This window comes from Giardia intestinalis, chromosome 4, assembly GCF_000002435.2.
Source record: "Giardia intestinalis strain WB C6 chromosome 4, whole genome shotgun sequence".
Classification (NCBI taxonomy): Eukaryota; Fornicata; order Diplomonadida; family Hexamitidae; genus Giardia; species Giardia duodenalis.
Window position 1 is genome coordinate 2,135,811 of NC_051859.1, and position 25,458 is coordinate 2,161,268.

The window sequence follows — 25,458 nt, forward strand, 5'->3', positions numbered from 1 at the left end:
TAGAGGACATACCAGAGACTCTAAACCACAGGTTGTCTAAGTGGGGCAAGAGTCTGAACGGAAAGCCGTACCATCCGTAATGCAATTTGCTGCTCGGGAGTCACTAGAGATTCTTCATCATCATTGGACATTATCCTAGTTGTGATCTTCTTTAGTACCTGAGATAGTATTGTTATAAATATCTCATAAATCTTATCATTAGTGACCATTATTAATTCTGTAAGAGATGATACCAATGCGCGCTGGCTCACCTTATCAGCAACTACCCTCACTAGTGTCAAGATGACAGGAAGAAGGCAACTTGTCTCGATCTCTCCAGTGAATTCTTTTATAGTTTGTAAGAGAGTTTGTACAGAAGATACGAGGTTCTCAAAACTGCGCTTGTCAAAATAGTCTCCTACTGCTTTGGTCAAGTCAAGAAGGGCAGAAATTAGGATACATCCGCCAGAGTACTCATCCGAGGTAGACCTGTCAACGTCGTGAAGAACGGGGGCCAAAAATAATGCAGCTGTACCTACAAACGGAAACATCACAGCAGGATACACACACAACAACAGTAATGTTAAAAGAGAATGATCGTACGGACGCACAAGGAAAGAGCCAAAGCTTGTAGCATAAGACTCTCGAAGAAATTCTTCTACAGCGGCAGGCGTTTCATGAACAAGTTCTCCTGACTCAAATAAGTCAATATCTGACAGTGCAATAGAAGCCAGCTGTGTACAGGGAGTATCATACCAGCCAATGCCGAATAGTTGCGCAAGAGAGTACGAAAGGGTTATCTGGTCTTTAAGCTCCGTGGAACTGGCGCCTATGTAGCTTGCGATGAGATCTAGCATAGAGTCAACTGAACTGAATGGTCCCACTAGTTCTGCACTCATCGTATTGAGGGAGCGGGGTGACAAATCCAGAGTAGAAAGGCTTAGGTTAGCTGTGGAAAGGTGTAACGGAGTATCTTGCGGCCCTCCTGTCAATGAGATATTAACCACTGAATTTGAGCGCTGCTTCATCTCAGGATGGTTTCTAACGATAGCCTCTACAACTACTTCATCTCGGTCCCTGTCTGCTACCACAGCGGGGATGAACTCAGCAGTTGAACGACGAGGTGGTGATATTGCAGGGCACTCAACAGAAACATGAGGGGAAGTACCTATACTGTACGTAGAAGATGCAAATACCTGGACTTCTTTGTCTGTAAAGGTTGTAGCTAAAATCCGTTGTTGTTCAGGGTGACGATCAGTAAGACAACAGGATATGGCCTTGTCAACGAGGTTCATGCATTCATAAGTTGGTTTGCGCACAAGTGTGCTGGAAGATTGGGGAAGCAAGAGTGACCCGTTCAAGGAAGAAGCTGCGTCACAACCTTGCAAGCAGCCAGCTTTCTCAGAGATAAAAGCTTGTAGCTTGGCTGTCTTTTCCATTTCTTTGTTAAGTTGCATGGTGACATTGTCCAACTCATGGACTACAAAGTCGTGGCTTTGCATCAATTTTGAGTTCAGTTCTCGTAAATTTGCCAACTCATCTTGGGCTGTACTAAGTGTGAGGATAGTGCTGGCTTGTAGTGTTCGGTGAGCTGGCCCGTCTCCGCCAGACTCAGATTGATCAAGGCAGATAGAAGGCTCTGTTTGGGCAGTCTGTGTCGATGAATCGTTGGTTAGTGAGGGCTCATTTGAGAGACCAGCAGCCAGATGTAGATAGTAGTCTAAGCCAGGCATAGATACAGCGGTTTCATTAGCATCAGTAGCTAAGTGGGGTGTCTTTACTTCTGCTTTGGGCTTGAGCCGCTTCTTGAGTCTTCTTTTTGATGGCTTTATGGTCTTAACTGGTGAGGATTCTGTACATGGAAGTGCAAGAGGAGTATGCGACGTGCTTGGGCGGAGAATATCAACTAATTTTTCTCGAACCTCAGCGCTCTTTAGGGACGTGCACATCGAATTTAAGGCCGCGTTATAAGGAAATAGAGAGAGGATCTTGTTCAAATCGCAAAAGTTACGGTGCTTTAGCGCAAGTAGTAGAGATAGAAGCTCATCATACTCAGATACAGAAACAGTTTCCGGTGTCAGTCCGAGTTTTGCAAGAAACTCTCGGGCAGATTGCCTTTCTATGTGAGTAGATTTATGGTTTGTAGAGGCCTTTCCTCGATGTCCATGCCCATGTGCTCTATCTTTTTGTGCTTGAGGGGTGCTTTTTTTATTGATGGGCTGTCTACTCGGTGTTCCAAGTGCACTGTACGATAGAAAAGAGCGATCCACCTTACCAATATGGGCTGAGTCGCGTTGAAACCTGACCATAATATCGGAGTCTCGCTGGTACTGACGTTTGGGCGCCAGTACTGGTGTTGTCATACGGCCATGCTTCGCCGATCCCTGAGAATTATTATGCAAGCGTGTTTGTAAAGAACTCGACCTAGATTCGGGTGTTGAACAAACTTCGTAAGCGTCCTGAGACGTCGCTGATAAGTAAACATCTGCAATAAGATCTGCACGGTGAGGTGATGAAACAACTGGTGTCCTGCCAGCAGAAAGTGCAAGGGCAGAGTTGTAGGCTTCGGTGCTGAGATCCAATGCACCAGAGCTTATTATCTGTTTGATTGCTTCCTGGTATGCGGCATCAATGGAAATATCCAGGTTTTGAGGATACATTAAGGCGTTGTTGATTGGGCTGGTTGCTTTTGCTTTATTTGCGTTTGTGCAAAGCCATAATGTATTAAAAGCTTAGGCATTAGAAACAGATTTTGGCAGCTCAATGATGGCAACAGATCCTCTGGGCCTTGACATGGCCGAACTGGGGATTGTCATTAACCACGGCGACTTGCAAGATGTGCATTCAGGTTGCCTTAAGTATACCCCAGAGGCCTTGGCCCTCGTGAACGAACTGACCGCTAACATTGCCACCATCCTCACAGACTCCATCACAGCGGTATTTACTACACTCAAAGATCGCATACACGAACGTCCGCTCTATGTCCTTTTCGAGCCTCAACTAGGTTGTGATCCTCTTACGGATCATCAGACCCCAAAAGATGTATATCCAGTATTCAGTGAAGCAATCTCATCGGCAGAAAAAAGGCTGAGCGAGACATCTATTGTAATGATAGCGGATGAGCTGCGAGCAAAGATTGTCACCATGTTGAATTTAGAAGTTAGTAAGACCAACGCCCTTAAAGCACAGGCAGAGGATGCCCTTGGAGAGCTAGCTACTCTGAAAGCTAAGCTACTCATGAAGGACAAGTTCATTCAGCAGATCATGCAGTCCAAATCCGAAGACCATAGCAAGTTCATATCAGAAATAACCGTTCTCAGAGAGCAAGCCTTTATGAAGCGGCGCTTTGGAGATAGGTACAAGCCAGATAATATTGACAAAGCAGCAGATGATGGCCAGCAGCAAGGCCTCGGCGGATCCCTTTTGGGGAGCACAGGAGAGTTCGCTGTAGGCCAAGGAAACCAGGCTAACAAGCTGATTCGTGACCAGCTAGCAGCTACAGTAGCAGAGAATAAAGAGCTGAAGCTTAAGCTGGAGGCAACAGGGCTTGCACACAAAAAAGTAGAGGAGCTGGAGGAGGAGTGCACCGCACTAAGGCTCAACATTCAAAACTTGGAGTCATCTCACACAGAAACAATAGCCAAACTTGAAAGCAGTCTCAAGGAAAAGAATTTGCTCATATCAACCTATCAGGACAATGAACGGGCACTCAATACATCTGTTCAAGAGCTTACAAAGCAACTGCGCTCGTTGGAGAAAAGGCGGCCCACTTCTTCAGATATTACTTCTCGTACAGACACAGATTTATTTAGAGAAAATACTGAGCTAAAATCTAGAGTCTTTGAACTGCAAGAGCAGCTCATGACTAATCAGCTAGAGAAAAAGCAGGACCCTACAGAAGATGCGAGCCTAGCAGAGACTCTTTCCAATCTACAGAAGGAGCTTCAAGAGAAAACTGCTGAGGCAAGCCTTTATAGGCAAAAGCTAGAAGAGGCTGGCCTTTTGAACGCACCGGTTGACGCATTTATCAAGCTCGCTGATCATAATACGGCTGTGGCTGCATTCACCTCTCAGATTGACGAGCTTGAGGCTCAGAACCAGGCTCTCGTAGAGCTCTCAGAAAAACTTCAACGTCAAGTAGATCAGCTTATAGAAAATGAAGCCGCCGAGATAAATAATGTCCTTGAGGCTAACGAAATCTTACACAAGCAGAAGCTGAAAAACGCAGTTGAGGCTGCCGTTTGTATCGACAGTTTCAACGAGTCTATTCAGGCAGCCAAGCGAGCTATCACAAACTTTGATGACTTCGGGTGTCAGGTCCCAGATAAGCGCGCTCGTAAAAGTGCTCTACGATCTGGCGAAGGGGATGACCTGGATGTGCAGGATGATGAGGGCTGTAAAGAAGACGCTGAAGCATCTCGCATTCGTCGCGCCATTGATGCAGCTAGGAAAATATATGCCAGCCGTCTTCCCGCGATGAACGAGCCTACATTGTCCTATGACGTGAGCAGTGTTGACGAGGTCTTTAAACAGTTATTCGACACGGCAAAGACAGCCAAGACGCAGCTCATGAAAAAGCATCACGAGACGCTGAAAAATGAAGCGCAAACACTGATGAGAAACTTAAACCTTCATGATCGCATTGCCCGTACAATTTCACATTATACTAACTTTGTTGACCAACCAGCTAAGGACCCGTTGAAACTACTGTCTAAAGAGCAGCTACGCGATGTGCTCTGCGAGAATATAGACGTAGGCCCCTTTGACGACTCGTCTCCTGAACAGGATGAGATGTTAGCTAGACTGCCTGATGCATCACATGAGATGCAAGACGAAGCTTCGAATAGAGACTCAGCTGTAAAGGAACCTCATGACTCGCCTCCTGCAAAACCTGATGGTCCCGCTCCTAGAAGTCGTAAGCGCCGTGCCTCTCCTTCTAAGGTTAGGGGCGGCAGATCTACCCTTTCCACACCAATCTCTTCCACTACAAGACCAGCAACCCGAAAGAGCGGAACTACACTGAGCGGTACAACAACCTCACGTGCTTCTGAGTTAGAAGAGCTCGACGGCGAAAAGGACTTTTTTCGTGCCTCAGTCCCAGACAGCCCCGTCAGAGAGACCTTCAGCGTACGAACCCCAGCATCTCGAGGTATAGAGAGCGATAGAGATTCAGACGACCAGGTGGCTTATGCGCTAGCAGACAACGGTAAGCGTATAGCGCCCATGAAACACGTTCGTGTACCACGTTTGAAAAGTAGTGGACGAGGCCCAAGGCTATTAATTCGACTATTAAAAGACAAACTCACTGGAGAAATCCGCGATGAACTGGGAAGGCTGGTATCTTCAGAAAACCTATATATGTACGGGTATTGCCTGGACATTAGAGGCGACCTAGTCTACTATGGTGATTGCAGTGTCAATAAAAAGGCTTCAGATGACCCAGATACCATTGTACGGAGATTTCTGGCCGGTGACGAAGGTGAGTTGCTACTGCCTAACGGACAGCGCATTTTCCGAGAGGATGCACTGCGCTTTGGATATAAGGGTCCTGCACGTAATGGAACTTACATTTTCATTGGCCAACCTCTTGACCTATATGATCAGGTTATGCGACTATCACCGGATGGTGTTTCTGCTATGGTGACTAAGATCTTAGGACAAGATATAGAATATGACGATATCATTGCTGACTTTACCTTCAAGCTGGATTTAGACGAAGTGACCCAAAAGCCATACGTCTGTATCGACACTGATGCCACCTCTTTACAAGACTCTACACAGGATGCATTCCATGTATTTACGCACGCAAGAGCAACTGAGTTTCTCCATAGGGTTGATCCAGAAAGCCTGAAGATTCCAGAGGAAGATGCTTTCAAGATCGGCATTTTGCCTGATGCCGGCGGGGTATATCGTTATGCACGACCAGCGCTCCACCTATCACAAGCAGACGATTTGCTAGTAACGGATCCACAGGGAAATGAAATTAAGGTCGAAGATGCCCTTGAAGCAGGATATGCAGGGCCGTTCGGTTCACAACAGGAGTATTACTATTTCTCCCCAGCTCTTCCTGGAGAAACAAGGGCTTGTGAGGTAATTTCCAATGGTTCAAAATTACGCATAATCACCAACAATGACGAAAACACTGCTTATGAAGTTGCTGTAGCTGATGCATACAAATATGGATTTCTTCCTGCGCTTAATGGTACATACCACTACGCAGGAGATCTGCCATATCTTAGAGAGCTCGATACAGAATCTAACGTTCTATATGACCTCTTGGATAAGCCTGTTAACCGTGAAGACGCAGAACAACACGGATACTTGCGTCATAGCGATGGGAAGTACTATTACATAGGCTTATCTAACCTACCTCAGAAACAAAGTCCTCCATCAACCGTACGGCTATCATCTTCTATCGACATTTGCGACTCTTCGTTTGATAGTCAATTGGAAAATGACGGTATTAACATCGCAAATGCTGACATAACATTGCTATACGATAAGTATATTGACGTATTCATAGAAAAGGATACAGGATACGTCGTTGACAATAAGGCTATGCTTAAAGAGTATGGGTACCTGATCGATAATACAAACACTCCTCATTTTGTAGGGATAAACAATTTGGGAGAGGTTCTTCCACGTGATGCAGATTTGGATGCTATAGACCAGTCGAAAACCATAATCACCGGTTATAATAACAAAATATATGTTTATGATCAGAAAAACATTGATACATATTATGAAAATAACGTTGCAATTGTACCTAAGAAGATTGATATTATAAAACTTCAAAAGCGGCTTGAAACCATTAATGATCCAAACCAAGTGAGAAAGCTGGCGGAGCATATGCAGCGTTTGGACAAGCGGCAGTTGGAAGCTTCTCAGCCTCCTGCTCGTGACATCAGCTCTTGTAGCAGTGAAAAGGTGAGCATACTGATTGATGACGGCATTGGAAAAAGCACCATTCTAAACGTTAAAAGTAACGAGCTACAGAATGTTGCATCTAGTACCTCACCAAAAGTAGAAGCCACTATCACTCAACGTGAACATAGACAGCCAAAGGATGTAGCTAATGATCTCATTGTAGAGGAACTCGTAAATACACAAGCGCAACTTCATGACCATTTGCCGGCGTGTGAACTAACTGGAGAAATAAGCAGCAGTGTAGTGCATGTTGAACCAACTGGTCATGCTTCAAGAAATCCGATCGATACCCTTGATAATTGTACAATCATCGATAATACTTCTTTAGGAGCTGGGTTGGGCCATGCATCGACAGTACGCAAGGTTACCACTCTCTGCAGCCATAACATTGATCGAGAGCTTTTGGGACACCAGGGGGGCTATTTCTACTCTCCTGGTCATGCCGTCTTTAAACGACACGGACCAGGATTAGTTGTTACAACTTACGGTTCTGTCGATGACACCTTTGTACATGTGAAAAGCCCAAACTATAGGACTCATATGTTGACTCCGTCCAGAAAGGGCCGCATTGTTATTCAGAACATCATTAAGCCGTCACCTAATACCAGTATACGGCCATTGTTCGATCGAGAGGCTGGAATTGTCTTCGATGAGCAAACAAATGAGATTTTGGGCCACGTCAACGAAACAACTGGTGACATCGAAGACACCACTGGGCGCACAATTGGACATAGCGAGCTCAGATCTCGAACTATTAAGTATGTTAGCACAGAGAGCTCTCTAAAGCAGGCGTCAATACATAGGCTGCGCTCGACAACTGTGGCTTCTACTACCACTTCACTACAACGTAGCCGCTCCCACGATCCTCGGCATTCCGTAGAACTAGGACAAGAGAACTATATCTTTGGTGAATTTGTAGAAACACCCATGCGTGTTGTAAGCACTAAAGCATACATAGCAATGAATACACCCACACAGATGAAGGATCCAAGCGTTCCCCTGCTTTCTTCAAGCGTAACAGGGCTATCTTCTCGCCGAAATCTTATCGATTCTAAGTCTGGAAGGACAACGCAGGGCCTCACTAAATCAAGCATGGTGCTGGTAACTCTTCACGATCCTGATGCTCCTCTGGACTTGGATCCACACGCCATTACAGCGTTCCAAGTCAATACGCATACGGAGACTGTCCTTCGTGGAGGTTCTGCTCCAGCAAGGGGGTCCTTCGGACTGTCAGATACTGGGTTCAAAGAGGACAGTATTGTCTCTATGCACGATGGGATGTTTCCTGGTATTGAGGATCGTACCCAGTTGGGGGTGACTCCGACTGAGCTCGTACGAGCCACGTCCCATCGTGCAATTGGACGCAGTCCATCAATAATACCTGGAATGCATAACCCTGCACCTCCATCGCTTAATACGTTATACAGAGAAGGAAAGACTCTGAATGCTCTGTCTAACGCTTTGCCAGTTACCCCTCAGAAGCCCCCTGATTCCGCCCTCCATCGTGCCTCTTCAAAACGTGATATGTCTATTGGTTATCCTATATGCCAAAGGTCTGTACGCCGAGCGCAATCAATGCGATATATGACAGGTCACATGCTTCCATCGATGATACTTCCACATGAGCTGCTTCGGCGTCCCTATTACAAGGACGCAACATCTAAATGGATTCCTTACACTCAAGTCACGCTGGTGCCAGACGATTCAAAGATGCTTTCAGAGTCACACTCTGCTCCTCTTAGCATCTTGCAAAGCCTTGCCTATCGTACACTGCAGCACGGTGTCCTGTCTACAAAGCCCCTTCGTCCACATACGACAAACGATGCATCAGAAGCTACCTCCACTACAAGCCGTGTAGCCCTAGCTTCTGATGATGAAGATTTAATTGAAGCAGATATAGGGTGTAGCAAGCCACCTCAAGTGCTTCCCTCAATGCGATGCCTAAACAAGTTTGTCGCTATGAAAGACTCAACAACCACGCACATAAAGGGTAGTGAAGGTCGGGCTTTGAATCCGCATAACAAAGACACAGGCACAGTATTGAGAGGGGCCAGCAACCCAGTTGTTTCCGAACGAATATCTTACAATCTTTCCCAAGAAGCCCGTGCAAAGTCGTCTTGTTTGGCTAAAGAATCTGAATATCAGTTTGTGCAGGTGGGCTCTCTGCCGCCCTCTAGCCTCCCAGCCACATTTCCACTGGTAACTAGCGCGATGGAAAGCACTGAAGCGCTTTCATCTCTTTGTCAGAAACACGAACGCAGCCCAATGCATGTGCATTCACTTACTAAAACTGAAAAACCTAAGGAGACTCCGCTTTGCGACGTTGCTCCACCTTCGCCTGAGACAAAACAGTGTGATAATGTCCACCGGCCTAGAAACCTAGTTACATCGCGCAGGTTGCTGTCAGCTCAGCTAAAAGGATCTAGTTCTCAACAGGCCCGCCAACCCCGCATAATACAGATCATTCAGAACGATCTAAACACATCTGCATCGTCTAGAACACACGGCCTTCAAGCGCACTCCGCCTCAGATGCTGCAAAAAAACTGGAAACAAGTGGCCTTGCTATCAATACCTCTCCTCGCAGACGTTGCCGGTAAGTCCTTTTCCATCATGAATTGGATATTTTCACTGCGAGTAAACTAATAGTCTAGCTTAGAGGAGCGTTTGTGGATACTGCCAAACGCAGCAGAATAGCCGCATCAGATGAGCATGTAGTTTATCGATACAGATGATATCACGAAGGCATCTAATGCTAGAAGAGCTGATGAACACCGTACGGTATCACTTGACCTTCTGTTATCATGTCTTGCATCTCTATTGTCAGGTCTCCTAAAAGCTCACCATGGTCCAATATTTCTCGGACTTGGAAGGGCTTTTTGATAAGTTCTTACAAAGAGCCCCACAATAGTGTTTAAAAGAAGCCGTCTTAAGACACTGCCCAAGTACTTAGAACGATACACTGAAATCAACACTAAAAATACTGAATTGTGAGTTTTAATTATCAAGCATTCTCGAGATGCATATTAGGATCCATTGAGTTAATTCCTACGGGGAGACACATCTGCCCTCCATAGCCCGCAGGGGGGAAGCATGGCACGCATGCGAATGCAACGGGCGACCCGAGGAGACCCTGGCCCGTCTGAAGCGGGAGGACGCCGGGCCCAGGAACGACCCCGGGCGGGAGGGCGAGGACGAGGCACCCCGGCGCGTGCGGGGGCAGAAGCGCAGAGACCGCGCCCGGGGCCACAAAGACCGGCCCCCCGACGGGCGGCACCAGCGGAGGCGTGGCGCAACCAAGAACGCAGGGGGGCGGGGGAGAGGCCGTCACAGGAGATGCCTCCTCCTCCTGCTTGGCCGCCCTCGGGCCGTATGTGCGGCGCGGCAGCACCACCCCGTGCTCCTCCAGGGCGGCGCGGACGTCCTGGGTGCGGAGCGCGTTGTTGTACGTCATCCGCAGCTCCTGGCGCGGATACTTCGCCCCGAAGCGCTCGTGGACCCTGCGGTAGAAGTCCGGGCCCAGGATGCTCCGGTCCCTGACCCCGGCGATGATCATCGCCTTGATGGCCCTGCGGTCCTCGCCGGTCATCTTCACGTTGAGGATGCTCCGCGAGTGCGTCTCGCGGTACCAGTGGTAGATCCTGCTCCGGTCCTCGGACAGGGCGCGGGCGATCTTCTTCCAGTCGATGGCCGTCCGGAGCACGTGCCGGTGGAGGAGCAGCGGCCGCCGCGCGAGGCTCTCGGCCGTCTCCCCCAGCCGCCGGGCAGCGACGACCTGCTTCGCGAGCTCGAGCAGAACGGAGGCGCGCGTCTCCGCCGTCATTGCCCCAGAGCCCATCCGATAGAAGCGGCGATAAAACTAAAAACAGACCAACGAATAATGTGAAATTAAATATGTACAGGCCTTGCACAAAAGCTTTAGCGGGTGTTTGTTGCCTGCCTGCCCCGGTCCGTCGGGCGAGCAGGGCGCCCTCACCCGGGCCATCGCCGCAGTACGAGTTGGCTTAGGCCGCCACACAGAACAGACTGCTTTGCACACGGCGGCGCCGGGGCTGATGTATTGATCGGAGGTTTTTGGTATTGCCGGGGATCCCCGCCCTCGGCCGCCAGGGAGAGCCGCGCCCTGCGCAGCCCCGGTTTGTCTGCAGATGCCCAGAGCTCTACGGAGGCGGGCAGGCTGGGGCCGTCCCCTTCGTTCGGGGCATCGCCGACGACGAGCTGCTGCCTGCGGCCTGCGGGGTCTTCCGCTCTGAGAGGGGCAACCGAGTGTCGTGGGCCGCAGCGCTCTGCAAGGCCTGCACACGACCAGGGGCTGCCAAGTTTTTTGAGCAGCTGGCTCTGACGCAGATTCTGCGGACGCCTGCTGCCGGCCCGGTCTACAGGGGCGCCCGCGTGTCTACTGTGACGACTTCCCTCATAGTGCAAAGAGTCCCTGCTTAGCCCTTTCTGGGCATTTATGCGCTAATTGTATTCTCAAGTAGGCACTGTCTGTTTTCAGCTGCAGTTTTGAGCCAACCCAAAATGACAGTTGTGCTCTACTATTACCCTGTAACTTAATAATAGCGCAGCTGTGTCTACTGCATCGTTGATACTGGTCCGCTCCACAATTTTCCCATCAACATGCAGACTCATTGATTATATGCAATCCTGCTTATCACGTCGATAAGATGATATCGGTTTTTAAGGTTAGACGTTGACTATCTGTAGTATGATCACTACCAGTAAGTTCCTGTGACGTGCCTCAAAAGATATCAATGTTCTGTCCTAAAACTGGCTATATCAACTCGCGCGGTATTTGGCCTAAATATACAACCTGGGTTAGTATGCTGAGGCCCAACTGATATGCACGCAAATGTTTGATGCAAGGTAGCGGTACTTTGCTTTTGTCCATGTCAAAGTTGTAGTTTTAGGGGTGTTATCCTATCATCGCATTTGTAAGGGGACCTGGCCATAACAATTGGTGCCATACCGAAAAGTCCATGCAATCAGAGCTGAGTCTTTGTTCAACCTTGTCACAATAGATTGTGACACTAACGTGCTTACTATTCTCGACACTACCAGCCAGACTTCACCGGGAAAAGCGCCCGTTATACTGTATATAGCTTGGTTGTACAGTATATTTACTCAGCTATTCGCTATACAACTGTACAAGATGTCTTATTTCAGCAGAAGAGCTTAGAGCATCTGGTGAGATCGTAGGCCTATACCCTAGCTTGGCTTCTTTCCCTAATAATACCCTTACGCAGTCGATCGAACCGTACATGCATGCAAAACATAGGGCTGTTAGACCTTCCTTGTTAGGGTGTCCCTCGCTTGTCCGCAGACCTGCTTCGCCAAGGAGCAACTCACAGGTTGAAGGCCTATTGTTCTTAGCAGCCCGCATAAGAGCCGTCTCTCCATATATATCGGTCATCCCCGCCTCTGTACCTACCAACACGCAAACGAGCGCATCGAGGCCCCTTTCAGCAGCAAGCATAAGTGCTGTGGTTCCATTCTCATCTTGTAGGCATCCCTGATAGGGTAGCATTGCCTTAACGCAGATGATGTCATTTCTTACAACGGCGTCCATCAGCTCTGTGAAGCGGCCTGTCGCACAATTTACCATTTGGCTTGTAAAGGAGTAGTTTCCAGTGTATTCTGGAATGACTCTCTTGTAGCTACTCTCTAGGATCTTTCCATTGACGCTTGGACGTTGAATACCTGCCTGTAGTACGTGTTTCTCTACAGTGCCGTGGGAAAACTGCCCCGAAAGAATCATGCTGGTCAGCTCCTTTCCCATTCCGTTAAATGATTGGGTGCTAAAGTCGGTGTGACCCCCACGGGATTCACGTTCAGTGGTGGGTACATTTGGAGGGCAGTACTCTTCTGCAGAGCGGCGTTGTATCGACTCGAAGATAGGATCGGTAGAAAGGATTCCATGTGGGTCTGCGTGCGGAGGGACATCTCCGGCATCGTTTGCGGCTATGTTTGAATCGTACACCTCTCTGAGGTCTTCTGCTTTCTTTGTAGTCGTGGTTGGTAGTGGTGTTATATATGTATTTGTGTTAGAGTTTGCTAGGATAAGGCTCTTGTCTGCTCCATCTCTGTGTACAAGTGGTTCAGAGCTAGCTACTAATTGAGTATCCGAAGAAACGAGGGCAGGCATGTAGGGCACGGCGTATTGCTGGTCCTTCGCTTGTTCAACGAGTCTTGTCTCAATACCTTCCACGTCCACGCTTCTAGAATCCAGCAGCTCTCTGTCTGCAACCACGGAAGAAGAGCGCCCTAGGTGCTCCTCTGCCACTTTAACCTTTTCCTCAGTAAACTCCACTGCACTGCAGATTAGGCTATTCATTTCATCGACGGTCTTGTCCTTATAGGTTTCTATGGCCTGAGAGAGGGCAACTGACTCTCTGTCCAATTGCAGTGACTGTTGCAGGATGTTCGTAGACTGCTCCAGGATAGTATTGGCAGCTGACAGCTTTTTAACGGTTGCTGCGAAGATTGTAGGCTGATCAGCATCCAAACCCAACTCTTCATCGAGTGGATTGGCGGCTCTAGAATGGTTATCAGGAGACTCCCTTACCTTTGTCAAGGCGTCAACAACAAGGTCGTGCGCATCCCTGATCACATCAACAGCTCGCTGGATTTCCTGCTCATGCGCTGTAGACGCTTTACATGAGATGGTCAGGTGGTCGAAGTCTTGAGCCGATGAGGTGGAATACTCGCTCCTGTCGACGACAGCCTTGCTCCTACTGATTGATTGAGAATACTCCAAGTATTCGTCGATAGAAATTTTCTTTGGTTCAGTGCATGCAAGGGTCGGAGGAAAAGTGGGATGACCCAGGTGGCGAGATTCATTCATGGGTCTGATTTCGTTCTTCTTGTATTCGGGCTTTTTAGACACGTAATTGGCAGACAAGACAGATGCGTCAACCTCATCCTTAACTATGGAAGTAGCATCGATGCAAGGCCCCGTGGTGGATCTGGTTCTGGGTGCAACGACGTCTGCAGGGCTTAGAGGAATAACCTTGACATTACTGCTAGGGGTGTGGACCACAGAGTTGCTCACTGACATGGAGCTGTTACCGGGTTGGAAGAAAGAATCTACGTGTTCGGCTTGATATGCGGCAATCTCTTTAAGGGTGGAGCACATTACCGTGTCACCCCGCCTCAGGGCTATCTCGGTGCAGGCAGTAAGCACATCCTTTGGAATAGGTATTTCGTGGCCAATCATAGCTGCGAGAGCATGGTTTCCGAGAGAGACAGCGTGTGCCAGGACGGAGAATCCGCGCTTGTCATACCACTGTGTAGGATAACGGAGCAAATAACTGCAGAGCGTAGTATTCGCTGCATTTATTGCTAGCATAAGGGATGTATTTCCTTCTCTAGTGTAAATGTGCCCCTCAAAGGGCATCAAAAGCTGGACTATCTCCAGGTAGCCGTGCTTGACAGCCATGTGCATTGCACACTCTCCATCATTGTTTAGCAATGTAGCCTCCCTTTGCAGAAGGAAAGAAACAACATCTGCTTGATTTCCACGAGTTGCCACCATCAGGGCGGTTTCTCCAGAATCGTTTCTTCGTCCAGCACACTTGTCAACTAGGGAACTCATTCTGTCCTTATCTCCTACAAAAGCGCATTTAAACCACGTATCGATGAGGAGCCCCGCCGATTCCATGAAAGGCTTCTGAAAAATTCTTTAAAATGCGCAGCTTCCCCTTTGAGGCTGTTTACTTTAATTCTTTCCCGCAAGAAGTGCTAGAAAGAAGCTGCATCAATCCTGAAGAGATCTCAAGTAGTCATATATTTCTGGATACGTCGCTCGCTTGCATTTCATCAACGCCGTGGCACCCCCCTTCAACGTGAGATCCATTTCTATTGGAGCCAGGATTTTCACGGCATCCAGGTTTCCATGCTCTATAGCCTTGATAAGGGCTGTTGTGCCATCCTTGGTCTGCCGTCTGGCTTCATGATCAATCAGAAGCTTTACAATCTCCAAGTGGTTATTACGCGCAGCGCTCATCAACGCAGTCCATCCGTCTTTTCGAGACATCCCAGCTTCGTGAGGAATTAGAAGCTTGCATACATCGAGGTGACCATTGAGGGCAGCCGACATAAGAGCTGTTTTTCCTGAGTATGTGGCCTTCCCCACTTGCTTATCCAACAGAGCACAAACAACTTCCAAATGGCCGTTTTCTGCTGCTTTCATAAGAGCAGTTTCTCCCATCGTATTGGTGACCTTTTCTTGATATGGAACCAAAGAAAGAACCGTGCTAATGTCTCCTATAGCAGCAGCTAGAATAAGGGCTGTATTCCCGTCCTTATCTCTGAATGCGGTAGACTTTGTGAGTGTGTTATCTACGACAACTGCTTGTGCATCTTCACGAAGACTTTCAAGCAATCTGCTCGGTGCAGATGTATCCGCTGCAAACGCCGCATACCCGACTTGGGAAGGAGCAACTGGCATGTTGGTAGATGATAGCAATTGAGAAGTGCTCAGCTTACTACCATCTATTGTACTATTAGACTGTGTAATAGACGGCGCAGTACCAAGGCCATCGAAACGCTGCGTTCCTGGACTCCCATGATAGCCACTTAGGTGCATCTTTTCCAGATTGTCATGTGTAGAGGCCCGCACATTCCCTGCTGTGCCAGATGTCTGAGGATAATCTTCAGTACTATCAAGAATTCCACTCTGAACCATTGTCAATTGCTTTCTTAACTCTAGTATCTCTGTATTCTTAGATCCCATTTGCTCTTCCAATTCAGCAATCCTCTTGGATGAAGTTGCATTATCACTCGAAAATTGAGCCATCCGAGTATTAAGGTCAGTGATGGTCTTTAGCAAATTAGTGTTTTGCTCCTGTGCTGCTGTCTGACTTTGTACCAAAGAATCAACTGCAGACTGAGATGCTGCCAGCTTGGCCACAAGTTCAACGTTCTCTGTTTCCAACCGAGAAACTCGCCCCTGCAGGAACGTGCGCTCCTCCTGCTGAGACGCCAACTGGTTTGCAACAACAGTTGCGCGGGCGTTGATTGCGTTTTCCGTCATGCGAATTATCTCTGTTGTGTTTTCTTCTAGTTCAGCTACCTTTGCCCTCAGCATTTTGATCTCCTCATCTTTCAAGTGCAATTCGCTTTGGAGAGAGTTGACATGAGTACTCGATGTTGATACCTGTAGCATGAGTGCCGTAGATTCGCTGGAGGAGCTTCTCACTAATGCCTTCTGCTTCTCAAGCTCGGCCTCAAGCCTAGCAATCGTTGACTGACTCTCTGTTATCTGTGCCATGAAGTTGGAGTTAGCGTTCTGCGTTGATGCCACCGCCTCCATGGCAGTTTGATACTGTGAGAGCAGAGATGCATTTTGCTCCTTGACGCGGTTCAGTTCTGCTGAAAGCTCATTATTTTGTCGAGTGAGCTTGGCACAGTTATCACACAAAGATGCATGGCCTATTTGGCTGGTGATAGTGGGTCCTGAGGAGAAGGATGGCGATGAAACTGAAAATACCGGGGCAGGCGTAGGTGCTGTGGCAGCAGAAAAGGGCGCTACTGGCTGTGCCACTGGTTGTACCACTGGTTGCGGAATAGTGGTCTGCAAACATGGAGGTACAATCTGTTGTAGCCCGGGAGCCACAGAAGCAGCTGAAATCGCAGGAAATGGTGTGGTAGCTACAGGAGCAGGCACAACTGTCCCTAACAAGGGAAGTAGATCTGTATATCCCAAGTTCTGAGCAAGCTGTGCAGCAGTCAATCCATCATTATTTTTCAGCAGGCCAAATTGCACAAGAAGTTTTGGTATACATGACTTTGCACGAACCCGAACTGCCCAATGTAAAAGAGTATCTCCTGCCGCGTTCCTAACAGAAGCCTCATAGGGAAGCATCAAAGAAACGATATCCCAATTGTCCGAGTCCAATCCAAAATGTATTGCTGCCTTACCAGAACCTGTCGTACACCCCTGTTCGTGAGCGCAAAGCTCCTGCACCACTGCGATATGTCCGCAACATGCGCTGATCATCAAAGCCGTCATTCCGTCCGTGGTTGTAGCAGTACGGAAAACGGCACAATTGGCTCGGATGAATTGTGAGTCCCCGCTTTCTGCCGCTTTGAACCAATCTTGGACAGTTGGCATCTGAAGTTGCAGTTTTTTGAAAATCTAGATTTAGAAGTGTCTCTATGTTTGGTCCTGCATTTGGCTAAACTCTTCTAGATCAACCTTCCACTCCTCAATGTGTGCTCTGCACATGGGGCAGTTGCGACGATTCAAGTCCACTAGCTTTTCTGAGCACGCAATACATGCACATCTGTGACCACAAGGAATACACGTCATAATGCAAAGATCAGAGAGACAAATGGTGCATACTCCTAGTACATCCTCCTTATCTTTATATTGAATGGAAATAAGGTATTGAAGGCCATCGCCAGCTAAAAGGGCACGGGTTTCATCGTCTCTAATGCGCTTTGCAAGGTTCCGGATCGAGTACTTACCTTTGTCCCTTATAGTGTACTCTAAGGGAAGAAGGATCTTGATGCAATCTGTGAATTCCGCATAGATAGCATATGCCAGCGCACACCAACCCCCGGAGTCCAAAATGCATGCCTCATGCTCTGCGAGCAGCCTCACGCACTTGACATTGTTGCGCATGGTCGCCCGGATGAGTGCAGTGTAGCCTTCCTTGTCTTGCATGCGCGCCTCCTTCCCGTCTTGCAGAAGGAGCCGAACACATTCCTCCGAGCCAGCTGAGGCTGCATACATCAGAGCGGTGACACCGTTGCTATCAGACTTTCCAGAGTCCCGCGCGATGCACTCGGCCACTTGAGACGTCGCATTGGCAGCAGCAGCACTCATAAGAGGGGTAATGCCCTCCAGAGGCATCTCTCGGTCAGCTAGCTTGTTAACTGCGTGTACATTCTTGCGTGAAATTGCGTGCTGCAAGGCAGTAGAGCCTTTGTTGTCACACAGCGTGGCCTCTACCTCCACTAGCTTGTCTGTTGGGCACATATCATGCGCACAAGCGTACATAAGAGCTGTCCACCCTTCTGTGTCTTTCATTTTCCCCTCCGCGTCAACAAGTAGATCAACACAATCTGCGTGACCAAGCATTGCAGATATCATTAAAGCCGTGCGTCCAAAGGAATCTACGAGCCTCGCCTCATGCTCACGCAGCACCTTTACTACCTCGGATTGGTTGAACATCGCTGCAGCCATCAATGCCGTCGAGCTATTTGTTGTCCGCAGACCTGTCTGGCTAAGGTTTTTCTTAACGGCTTCAACATCTCCTTTAGCCGCCGCTTCCACCAAATCCGTGTCTGCCCCAGTTCGTACATACACGGGTGGCTTGGGTGTCCTCAATTGAATCCTCTGCAGAGGCAACACTTGCGGTGTGGGCATCTTTTTAAAACGTTTACTCAGCTCAGCCTTGAAAAGCATCAAGGAGGTTTCTGATCTCATCTGTCTTTGCAAAATCGCGGGCAGTCATCCCGTTAGAACATACCATGCCGTTTTCCTTTCGTATCAGAATGTGGACGCAGTCCAGGTGGCCCTCGTGGGCTGCAAGCATCAGCGCCGTGAGACCAGCACTTTCTCCGTTTTCATCACCCTTGGTCGCCATGCCACCTTCATAGTCCACAAGAACAGAGACTATGTCCGTGTGCCCATTGCATGCAGCATCCATGAGGGCAGTAGTCCCAAAGTGAGTCTGAATGCGAGCCTCCTTCTGCATTAGTGCCTTCACAATCTCAATGTGGCCCTTCTGCGCAGCATACATGAGAGCCGTCTTACCTTCCTCATCCTGAAGCCCTGCTTGGTAATTGAGGTACTTCCAGACGTGAGCGGAGTCTCCCGCTTCTGCCGCTTCCATGAGGTCTGTCTTTCTGTTGTTCGCAGTGGATATGCACGTCGTATCCAAGTTCTCCCTCATCGAAAGAATCTGTTGAGCAGACATGTGAGGCGGTATAAGGGTCAGCGACAAGAACTTTGTTCTTGACACTGGACGGGTCGTATGTTCGGCCTTGTCGGCAGCATAGTCGCGCAAAGCCGTTCCACTGTTGGATGCATTTCCCACAGAGTCTCCTTGGCTGGTGTACAGATACTTTTTCTCGCCTGATCGAGACATGGCCAGATTGCTTCCGCTGCGCTTGCCATTCTGACTCCTAGCGAGAACACTCGCCTGGGCAGCAGCAGAGGCCTTCAGCTCTGAACGAGATCGAGTAGCGAACTCCTCGTACAGGCTCTGCGTTTCCCCGCGCAGATTGGTGGGCGGGCCACGCTTATTCTGGGCAGCAGAGCTACTCTTCTTGCCACCGGTAGTGCCAAACTTAGTAGCACCTCCAGTGCTTGCAAGTTTGGCTTGGAGTTCCTCTATTTGGGCTTGCTGGTTGCCAACCAGAGTATTAAGTGACTCGATGTCCATCTGAGCGCGTAGTAGGTCATCTTCACGTGCTGTAAGTGTTTCACGAAGACGCTTCTCCTCTGAATTACTGGTGTTTATAACATTTCGACTAGATAGCTCGTCAACCACGTTGTTTAGGTCGGCAATCTGAGCATGAGCCTCCTGAAGCTGGGCAGCCAGCCGAGAAACATCGTGCTTAAGGTCCCCGCCGTCATGTTGCATGTCAGATAATTGGGAAATTAGGTTTTCATTCTCGCTGATGAGGATCCTGTTGGCTTCTTCCAACTCGCTTACCTTACGCTTATCGCTCTGGTCATCACCTCGCATCTGGAGTTCAAACCCTTCCTTTAATTCAAGCATCTCTTCCTGCAGCTCAAGAAGCTTCTCTTCGACAGCCAGTTTCTCCTTCATAACATCAGTCTTCTGAGCGTTCGCCTGCTCTACCTGGGTCTGGTACTCCATGGCCTTGTCGTTTATTTCACTGATCTGTCTCTCAAGACGATCCTTCATGTCAATGGCTGAAGACGCCTCCCTGGATGCTTTGGCCAAGTCCTCCTGCAATCGCCTAACTTCCTCTCGAAGCTTCTTCTCGATAGACTGCTGCTGACGCTCAACGCTCCGGGACCTATCTTCCTGGTGAGAATTAACGGACGTGGACTCTGCCTCTATCGAGCTAGCCGTGCGGTACTCTGCAGAGGGCTGCGCATCCTCGGTGCTGGGTCGCCTTTTGTCATAAATCTGATCTTCAGAGCCAGAATTAGATCCTCGACCGAAATTGGCGAACCTCTGGGCATTTCTGGCCATTATCGCGTTATCCTCCTTAAGCTTTTGGAGGGCCTCGGTCAAGTTATTAACGCAGACGTCCAAGGTGCGCCTCTCGTCTTCAAGCTTCTTCACCTCGTCCCTCAGCAGCTCGGCATCTCTAACAGCCTTTTTCATCTCAGTCAACTGTTCTGGAGAAATCTCCTCACCTTCTGAGGTGATTAGGCGCCCAGGTTTCCTGTGATGCAGCGCGGGCCCATCAGCCTGCTCGATGACAGTCGCTGGAGAGACGCTTCTACGAGGCACCGTGGAGGCTATGTTTTCCATCTGAATCTTCTCATGAACTGCGCGATCGTAGTCCATGTGGAGGTTTGCTACATACTTCTGCAGTTGGTTAATCAGAGGCGAACTCCTCAGGTCTGTCACGTTTTTCAACTGCTCGAAAAGATCCCTCACCTCAGCATTCTTCTGGATAGTCTGATATTCTACGGCTGAGAGTACTGAGTTGGCGTTTGGAACGGCAAGCTCGCCTGGCTGTGTCCTTTCGCGCAAATTAGAACCGGGGCTCAACGATCGTAATTGGCTAGACCCTACAACGCTTCCCGAAAGGCTTGCCTGCATGTTCATAACGGCAGTACTGTTGTTTAGTCCAGAAGCGCTAACGACCCTGGCAGTGGGAGAGTGGAACGTATTGTTGGAGTACTGGGAATGCTTGGGATAGCTGGGACTGTGCCCAGTCTGAGCTCTCATAACCGTCTGAGATTTCTGATTGGACCGTGCACGAATCTCATTGCGATTGAGCGTGGCCTTCATGGGCGTGCTTCCGCTGCGGTGGAGTGGAGCGTGAGAGGCACGAACGGCGCAAGAATTAGCCACTGTTGCAGAAGTAGCATTTATCACTTCAACCTCTTGTTCCTCTGCTTTCTGTGTCTGCTTTCTGAGAGCCATCTGAAGATAAGTGTAAATATCGCTCCTACCGTCGCGCTCCGCCAGATTCATTGCAAACTGAAAATCCTCTTGACTATGACGGACAAGATCTACAATCGCCCGAGTGCACGCAATGTTATTTGAAATGACAGAGTAGTCGAGCGCCGTATAGCCGGAGGGGTCGCGCTCCACAGGAAACTCACGTGCCAGGGCCAAGCAAGCATTCATGGCGCCTGCCTCTGCAGCAATCATCAGGGCGTTGCGACCGTCCTTGTAGTAAATGGTCTTTTCCAGCGGTGCCAAGATCTCGCATATCTTTGGATGATCTAGCTGAGCAGCTATGATGAGCGCAGTCTCGTCGTTCTTGTTAACCAATCCTGCCTCCTGGACGGCGAGAATCGTGGCCAACTCGGGATCATCGATCCTTGCGGCAACCATCAATCCGGTGTCCTGCGCACTGTTACGGAAACCCTTGTAAATGTCCAGAAGCTCGCGGACCTGCGTGTAGCGCCGTGCCCCTATTGCAGTGAACCATTCCTTAGAATCAGCTTTGGACATGTCTTTTTTGATCTCGTTTTTTTTCCCCTTTGGGCGGAATTAATCTTGTGCGCCTTAAGTGACCAAAGGCCAGGAGTCCCCTGAAGCAAAGCGTCCGTGAGACCCCAGCTATCTAGATGAGCAGAGAAAAGACACCTTTACTCAGTGAAAAAGGCTGAGCAGCTCCCTTGCCTCCGACGTCTTTGCAAAGGAGAGTGCGTTCTGCCCTCTAAAGTTGGTTATCTGGCCTTCCCGCGGAGCAAGAAGACGGAGAGACTCCAGGTTGTTCTTCTTGGCGGCTATCATACACGCACAGTACCCTTCACCCTCCTTATGACTGCAGTTACACACCATTCCAGCCTCCTTTTCTAACAGACCGACGACTATGTTGTCTGCGTTTATCGTCGCAGCCGACATGAGGGCTGTCCATCCGTCATTCATGGCTAATCCCCCGTCACATGACATGAGCATAGCCGCCACGTTTAGATGCCCATTCCCCAGGGCGTGCATAAGAGCAGTGCCCCCATTTTTGAGCTGCATTCCTCCCTCAAATGGAAGAAGAAGATTTGCAATCTCCTCGTGTCCTCGCTCAGCGGCATACATCAGGGCTGTTTTGCCCTCTGGGTCCTGGACGCGAGCAAACGAGATGACCAGCATCTTCGCTGCAGCGATATCATTCTCTATCGCCGCTCTCATAAGGCTAGTGAATCTTCCAGGTGTACTCCTGTCCTGAGGATGGTTCTGCTTATGGGATGCAATGAGATCCTCCACAGATATGGTCTCCTCCACTACCGGTAAAGTGCACTGCGTGCGCGCTACCGGGTCCTGTAGAGTGCTGTTCCGAAACCTGAGGGAGCTCACTAGGTCAGGGGCATTCCCCATAAGAGGCTGGCCGCCGATGAACGAGCTTGTAAGCCTCCTTCCTTCATCGTCAGGAATGGTAGTTGCTAGGGGAGGAACGATGGCAGACGCTGTAACGTTGGTCTTAGTTGCACGTTGAATTTCCTCCACCGTAGGAAGAGCGTCGTCTTCAAGAACCGCTACTGCTTTGCGAACAGCTTTGTTTTTAGACTGCGATTGTGCCCGATGTGCATAAGGCCCAACAGGGTCTGTGCTTGATCGTATAATCTCGTTCGCCCGGTCTATGGCGACCTTATACTGGCTAGTGCGAGGATCATACTCGCTGGCAAGAATAGCGGTAGTAGAGGTTAAACCCTTATCGACAATACGCTGGGACGCCGTCAGCTTTTCAAGCCCCTTGTTTATTGCGTCACGTGGGCTATCTTTATACTTTTTGTTCATGTCAATGGTCCCCGAATTATTTGGATAGTCTTTGTATTCATAGTTGTCTGGAAGCAGTTTGGGAATTTCTGGTGTCTTCTTGACTGATTCGTCTGCGAAGGCCGTGGCTGTGAACGATCCGGTGAGCTTCTCAAGGGGCTCCAAGGGAGTACGTGCTATCTGTGGAGGTTCTCGCCTGGGCATTGGCACCCCCATGTCCTCGTTCAGCTTCGTTTGACGAGACACATGACCCAGCGCATCTATGATGTCATCGATCGTGTCCCCAGCGTCGATGTCCTGGGAAGGCGGTGGTGAACGGAAGGAGTTGATCCCTAGGGGCGATGTAGGAAGCACGGCAGCAGTGACAGCAGCGTTAGGAGCAGAATCTGTGTCTGCAACGGAGAAGTTTGGCACCCGACTCAAGTGTGGACTCACAGGAGGACTTACGGAGCGAGAACGTGTAGTCGGAGAAAGACGCTCAGCCATATGCTCCCTAAGAAGTTCATCTTTTGCTGCAAGAAGCTCATCAATACGCGCACAGTCCTCCGAGCGTGGATTGACAGGCACGCATCTGAAGCTCCCAGTGATCTGGCGCATCTCTTGGACATGGTCGTCTGTGTGAAGAGACCCCTCGTCTGGAAAGTTAATTGATGTGTGGTCTGATTGAGGTTGAGAGCGAGCAGACGGGGTGTATCGCTGACTGAGATGAACCCCCACCATAGAGCTAGTGCTCGAGTCCCCATACTCACGAAGCTTTTCATCAATGATCCCTATCATTTTTGAAGACAGACCGTGCTGCTCAGCATAGGCTTTGGCGTTTGCTATGTCCTTGGGCGTCACCTTGCGATTGTTCAGTGCGTGCCTAAGGCACTCTTCGGACTCGCCAATAATGGCATGCTCAAGCACAGAGAGGCCATCAAAATCCCGCTCCATACCGAAGAATATAGACAACGCATCCATTGCGCGGGCCTTTCCCAAACGTGCAGCAAGGTGATATGGATTCATCCCATTTTCGATGAGGATTCCGCGCTCGTGAGGGCCAAGAGCCGTGCAGGTGTCGTAGTTATTTTGCTCAACTGCAATATGTATTGCCGCCTTTCCTGAGTTATCGGACTGCCTAACCTCATACGGGCAAAGCCTGGAAACAATGCGCGCGTGATTATTATAGGTGGCGATCATCAAAGCTGTTTCGCCCTTCTCGTTCTTAGATCCCGCAAAGGTGCCCATGCTCGTCAGTATGTATTGTTCGTCCCCAGTTCTGGCAGCGGCGAACCACTGCGCAAGCTCAGTACTCATTTTTAAAATCCTTAACACCTTTAACTAAAGTGGTATGGACGATACCACACCAGACGTCCTTTTAGACAAGGCTGCAGAATACATTGAGAAACTCACTGATCAAGTGTCACAACAGAAAGGCGAGATAGAACGTCTAGAGCTGGTTGTAAGGGAGCAGAGCATTCTGATGGACAGCATGGCTACACAGCTAAAGGATAATGAGATTGCAGAATCCATGGATGAAGGCACCTTCTCTAACCAGCAACAAAAGATTTCCGATTTGGAAACGGCAATAGAGGTGATGACGCTGGATTTGGAGTCTCGCTCAAACAGTATTGTTGCTTTGTTCTCCCAGGTAAGTCATTTAAATGCCTTCATAACCAAGCTCCTCAACGCGTGTCTTACTGACCTGAACTCCGTGCAAATCATCGAGGACCTCCGACAGTTGTCTGTCAAGGCCAACCAACTCGAGGTGTCTATCTTAGAGATGGGACTGCCCTTATCTGAGTGTACAGGACCAGCGAGCCAGGACCCTGCTGTCAGTGAGTCGGCTATCCATATTCCTCTCAAGTCGGAGTGTACGCAATCTCGCCCAAGCTCAGAGAAGGGTAGGCCAGAGGATGACGAGCTAGAGTATTACAAGAGGCGCTGTGCTGCGTTAGAGCACCAGGTGGAAACCCTGAGAGAGGCTTTACTCAGTCAGGAGGAGCTGTCTCGTCGCATTGTAACAACAGCTCCTTCAAATCAACGATCAGCATCTGTATCAATAAAAGGAGACGCCCTATCGCCTTCATTTCGTCAACTAGCGCTTCTTGAGATGCTGCAGCTTGTCAACAAAGAACTTAGTAAAAGTCCCAAGGTCCACCTCAATACTGCATTCGATCCCGAACTGTCTACATCCCTGAAATCAGTGGCACTGGGAACCCCTGCAACAGCTCAGCAGCTTCATCACTTTCCCGAGACGTTTATGTGCCTCATGAGTGGAGTGTGATTTATCGCATGATTACAAAACCAAAATCATGTTGGCCGGTGGTTGGACTGAGCTAGCTCCAGCCGACGTCAACAGCAAGGTGCGCGAGGCGGCGGCTGCCAAGATCGCGGAGAGTGTGTCTGGTGCAACAATAGCTGAGGTTATCAAGGCCTCGTCACAGGTTGTCCGAGGCGTCAACACCATGCTTCTTACACGCCTCAGCACCGGAGCGCACTACATCGTAGTCGTGTGGTTTGATCTAAAGAATTATATTGTGACGACCCTGAAGGAATACACCGGCAACTTGGCTAATTTTACTTGGCCTATGCGGGAGTGACAGTAAATGCCTTGTAAATTGTGTTATCAGGCCGTTGCGGCTTCTTCTTGAGTCAGTCTGCAGTGGGGTGACTTCTGATTAGTGTGTGGAT

At 49.2% G+C, this 25,458-nt stretch overlaps 10 protein-coding genes across 10 annotated transcripts; 3 read left to right on the plus strand and 7 right to left on the minus strand.

Annotated features, from left to right (window-relative positions):
- Positions 1–20: 20 nt before the first annotated feature.
- On the minus strand, positions 21–2,639 carry GL50803_0012207 (uncharacterized protein; the record flags this gene model as incomplete). The annotated part of the gene is made up of 1 exon (XM_038045705.1): positions 21–2,639. The coding sequence occupies one exon, from the start codon at positions 2,637–2,639 to the stop codon at positions 21–23; it is 2,619 nt and encodes an 872-aa protein (XP_037902074.1).
- A 103-nt stretch (positions 2,640–2,742) lies between these two features.
- Positions 2,743–9,504, plus strand: GL50803_0021897 (uncharacterized protein; the record flags this gene model as incomplete). Its single annotated transcript, XM_001705621.1, has 1 exon — positions 2,743–9,504. The coding sequence occupies one exon, from the start codon at positions 2,743–2,745 to the stop codon at positions 9,502–9,504; it is 6,762 nt and encodes a 2,253-aa protein (XP_001705673.1).
- Positions 9,505–9,908: 404 nt separating this feature from the next.
- Positions 9,909–10,742, minus strand: GL50803_00103981 (uncharacterized protein; the record flags this gene model as incomplete). Its single annotated transcript, XM_001705620.1, has 1 exon — positions 9,909–10,742. The coding sequence occupies one exon, from the start codon at positions 10,740–10,742 to the stop codon at positions 9,909–9,911; it is 834 nt and encodes a 277-aa protein (XP_001705672.1).
- A 1,290-nt stretch (positions 10,743–12,032) lies between these two features.
- GL50803_0088369 (Ankyrin repeat protein 1) lies at positions 12,033–14,564 on the minus strand (the record flags this gene model as incomplete). Its single annotated transcript, XM_001705619.1, has 1 exon — positions 12,033–14,564. One exon carries the CDS (start codon positions 14,562–14,564, stop codon positions 12,033–12,035), a length of 2,532 nt encoding a protein of 843 aa, XP_001705671.1.
- Positions 14,565–14,660: 96 nt separating this feature from the next.
- Positions 14,661–17,018, minus strand: GL50803_004383 (Ankyrin repeat protein 3; the record flags this gene model as incomplete). Its single annotated transcript, XM_001705618.1, has 1 exon — positions 14,661–17,018. One exon carries the CDS (start codon positions 17,016–17,018, stop codon positions 14,661–14,663), a length of 2,358 nt encoding a protein of 785 aa, XP_001705670.1.
- A 42-nt stretch (positions 17,019–17,060) lies between these two features.
- Positions 17,061–18,278, minus strand: GL50803_0017552 (Ankyrin repeat protein 2; the record flags this gene model as incomplete). Its single annotated transcript, XM_001705616.2, has 1 exon — positions 17,061–18,278. The coding sequence occupies one exon, from the start codon at positions 18,276–18,278 to the stop codon at positions 17,061–17,063; it is 1,218 nt and encodes a 405-aa protein (XP_001705668.2).
- A 22-nt stretch (positions 18,279–18,300) lies between these two features.
- GL50803_0017551 (Ankyrin repeat protein 1) lies at positions 18,301–21,525 on the minus strand (the record flags this gene model as incomplete). Its single annotated transcript, XM_001705615.1, has 1 exon — positions 18,301–21,525. The coding sequence occupies one exon, from the start codon at positions 21,523–21,525 to the stop codon at positions 18,301–18,303; it is 3,225 nt and encodes a 1,074-aa protein (XP_001705667.1).
- A 141-nt stretch (positions 21,526–21,666) lies between these two features.
- GL50803_0014254 (Ankyrin repeat protein 1) lies at positions 21,667–24,081 on the minus strand (the record flags this gene model as incomplete). The annotated part of the gene is made up of 1 exon (XM_001705614.1): positions 21,667–24,081. The coding sequence occupies one exon, from the start codon at positions 24,079–24,081 to the stop codon at positions 21,667–21,669; it is 2,415 nt and encodes an 804-aa protein (XP_001705666.1).
- Positions 24,082–24,115: 34 nt separating this feature from the next.
- On the plus strand, positions 24,116–25,051 carry GL50803_006605 (uncharacterized protein; the record flags this gene model as incomplete). The annotated part of the gene is made up of 1 exon (XM_001705613.1): positions 24,116–25,051. The coding sequence occupies one exon, from the start codon at positions 24,116–24,118 to the stop codon at positions 25,049–25,051; it is 936 nt and encodes a 311-aa protein (XP_001705665.1).
- Positions 25,052–25,079: 28 nt separating this feature from the next.
- Positions 25,080–25,367, plus strand: GL50803_0027918 (Cystatin; the record flags this gene model as incomplete). The annotated part of the gene is made up of 1 exon (XM_001705612.1): positions 25,080–25,367. The coding sequence occupies one exon, from the start codon at positions 25,080–25,082 to the stop codon at positions 25,365–25,367; it is 288 nt and encodes a 95-aa protein (XP_001705664.1).
- Positions 25,368–25,458: the final 91 nt, after the last annotated feature.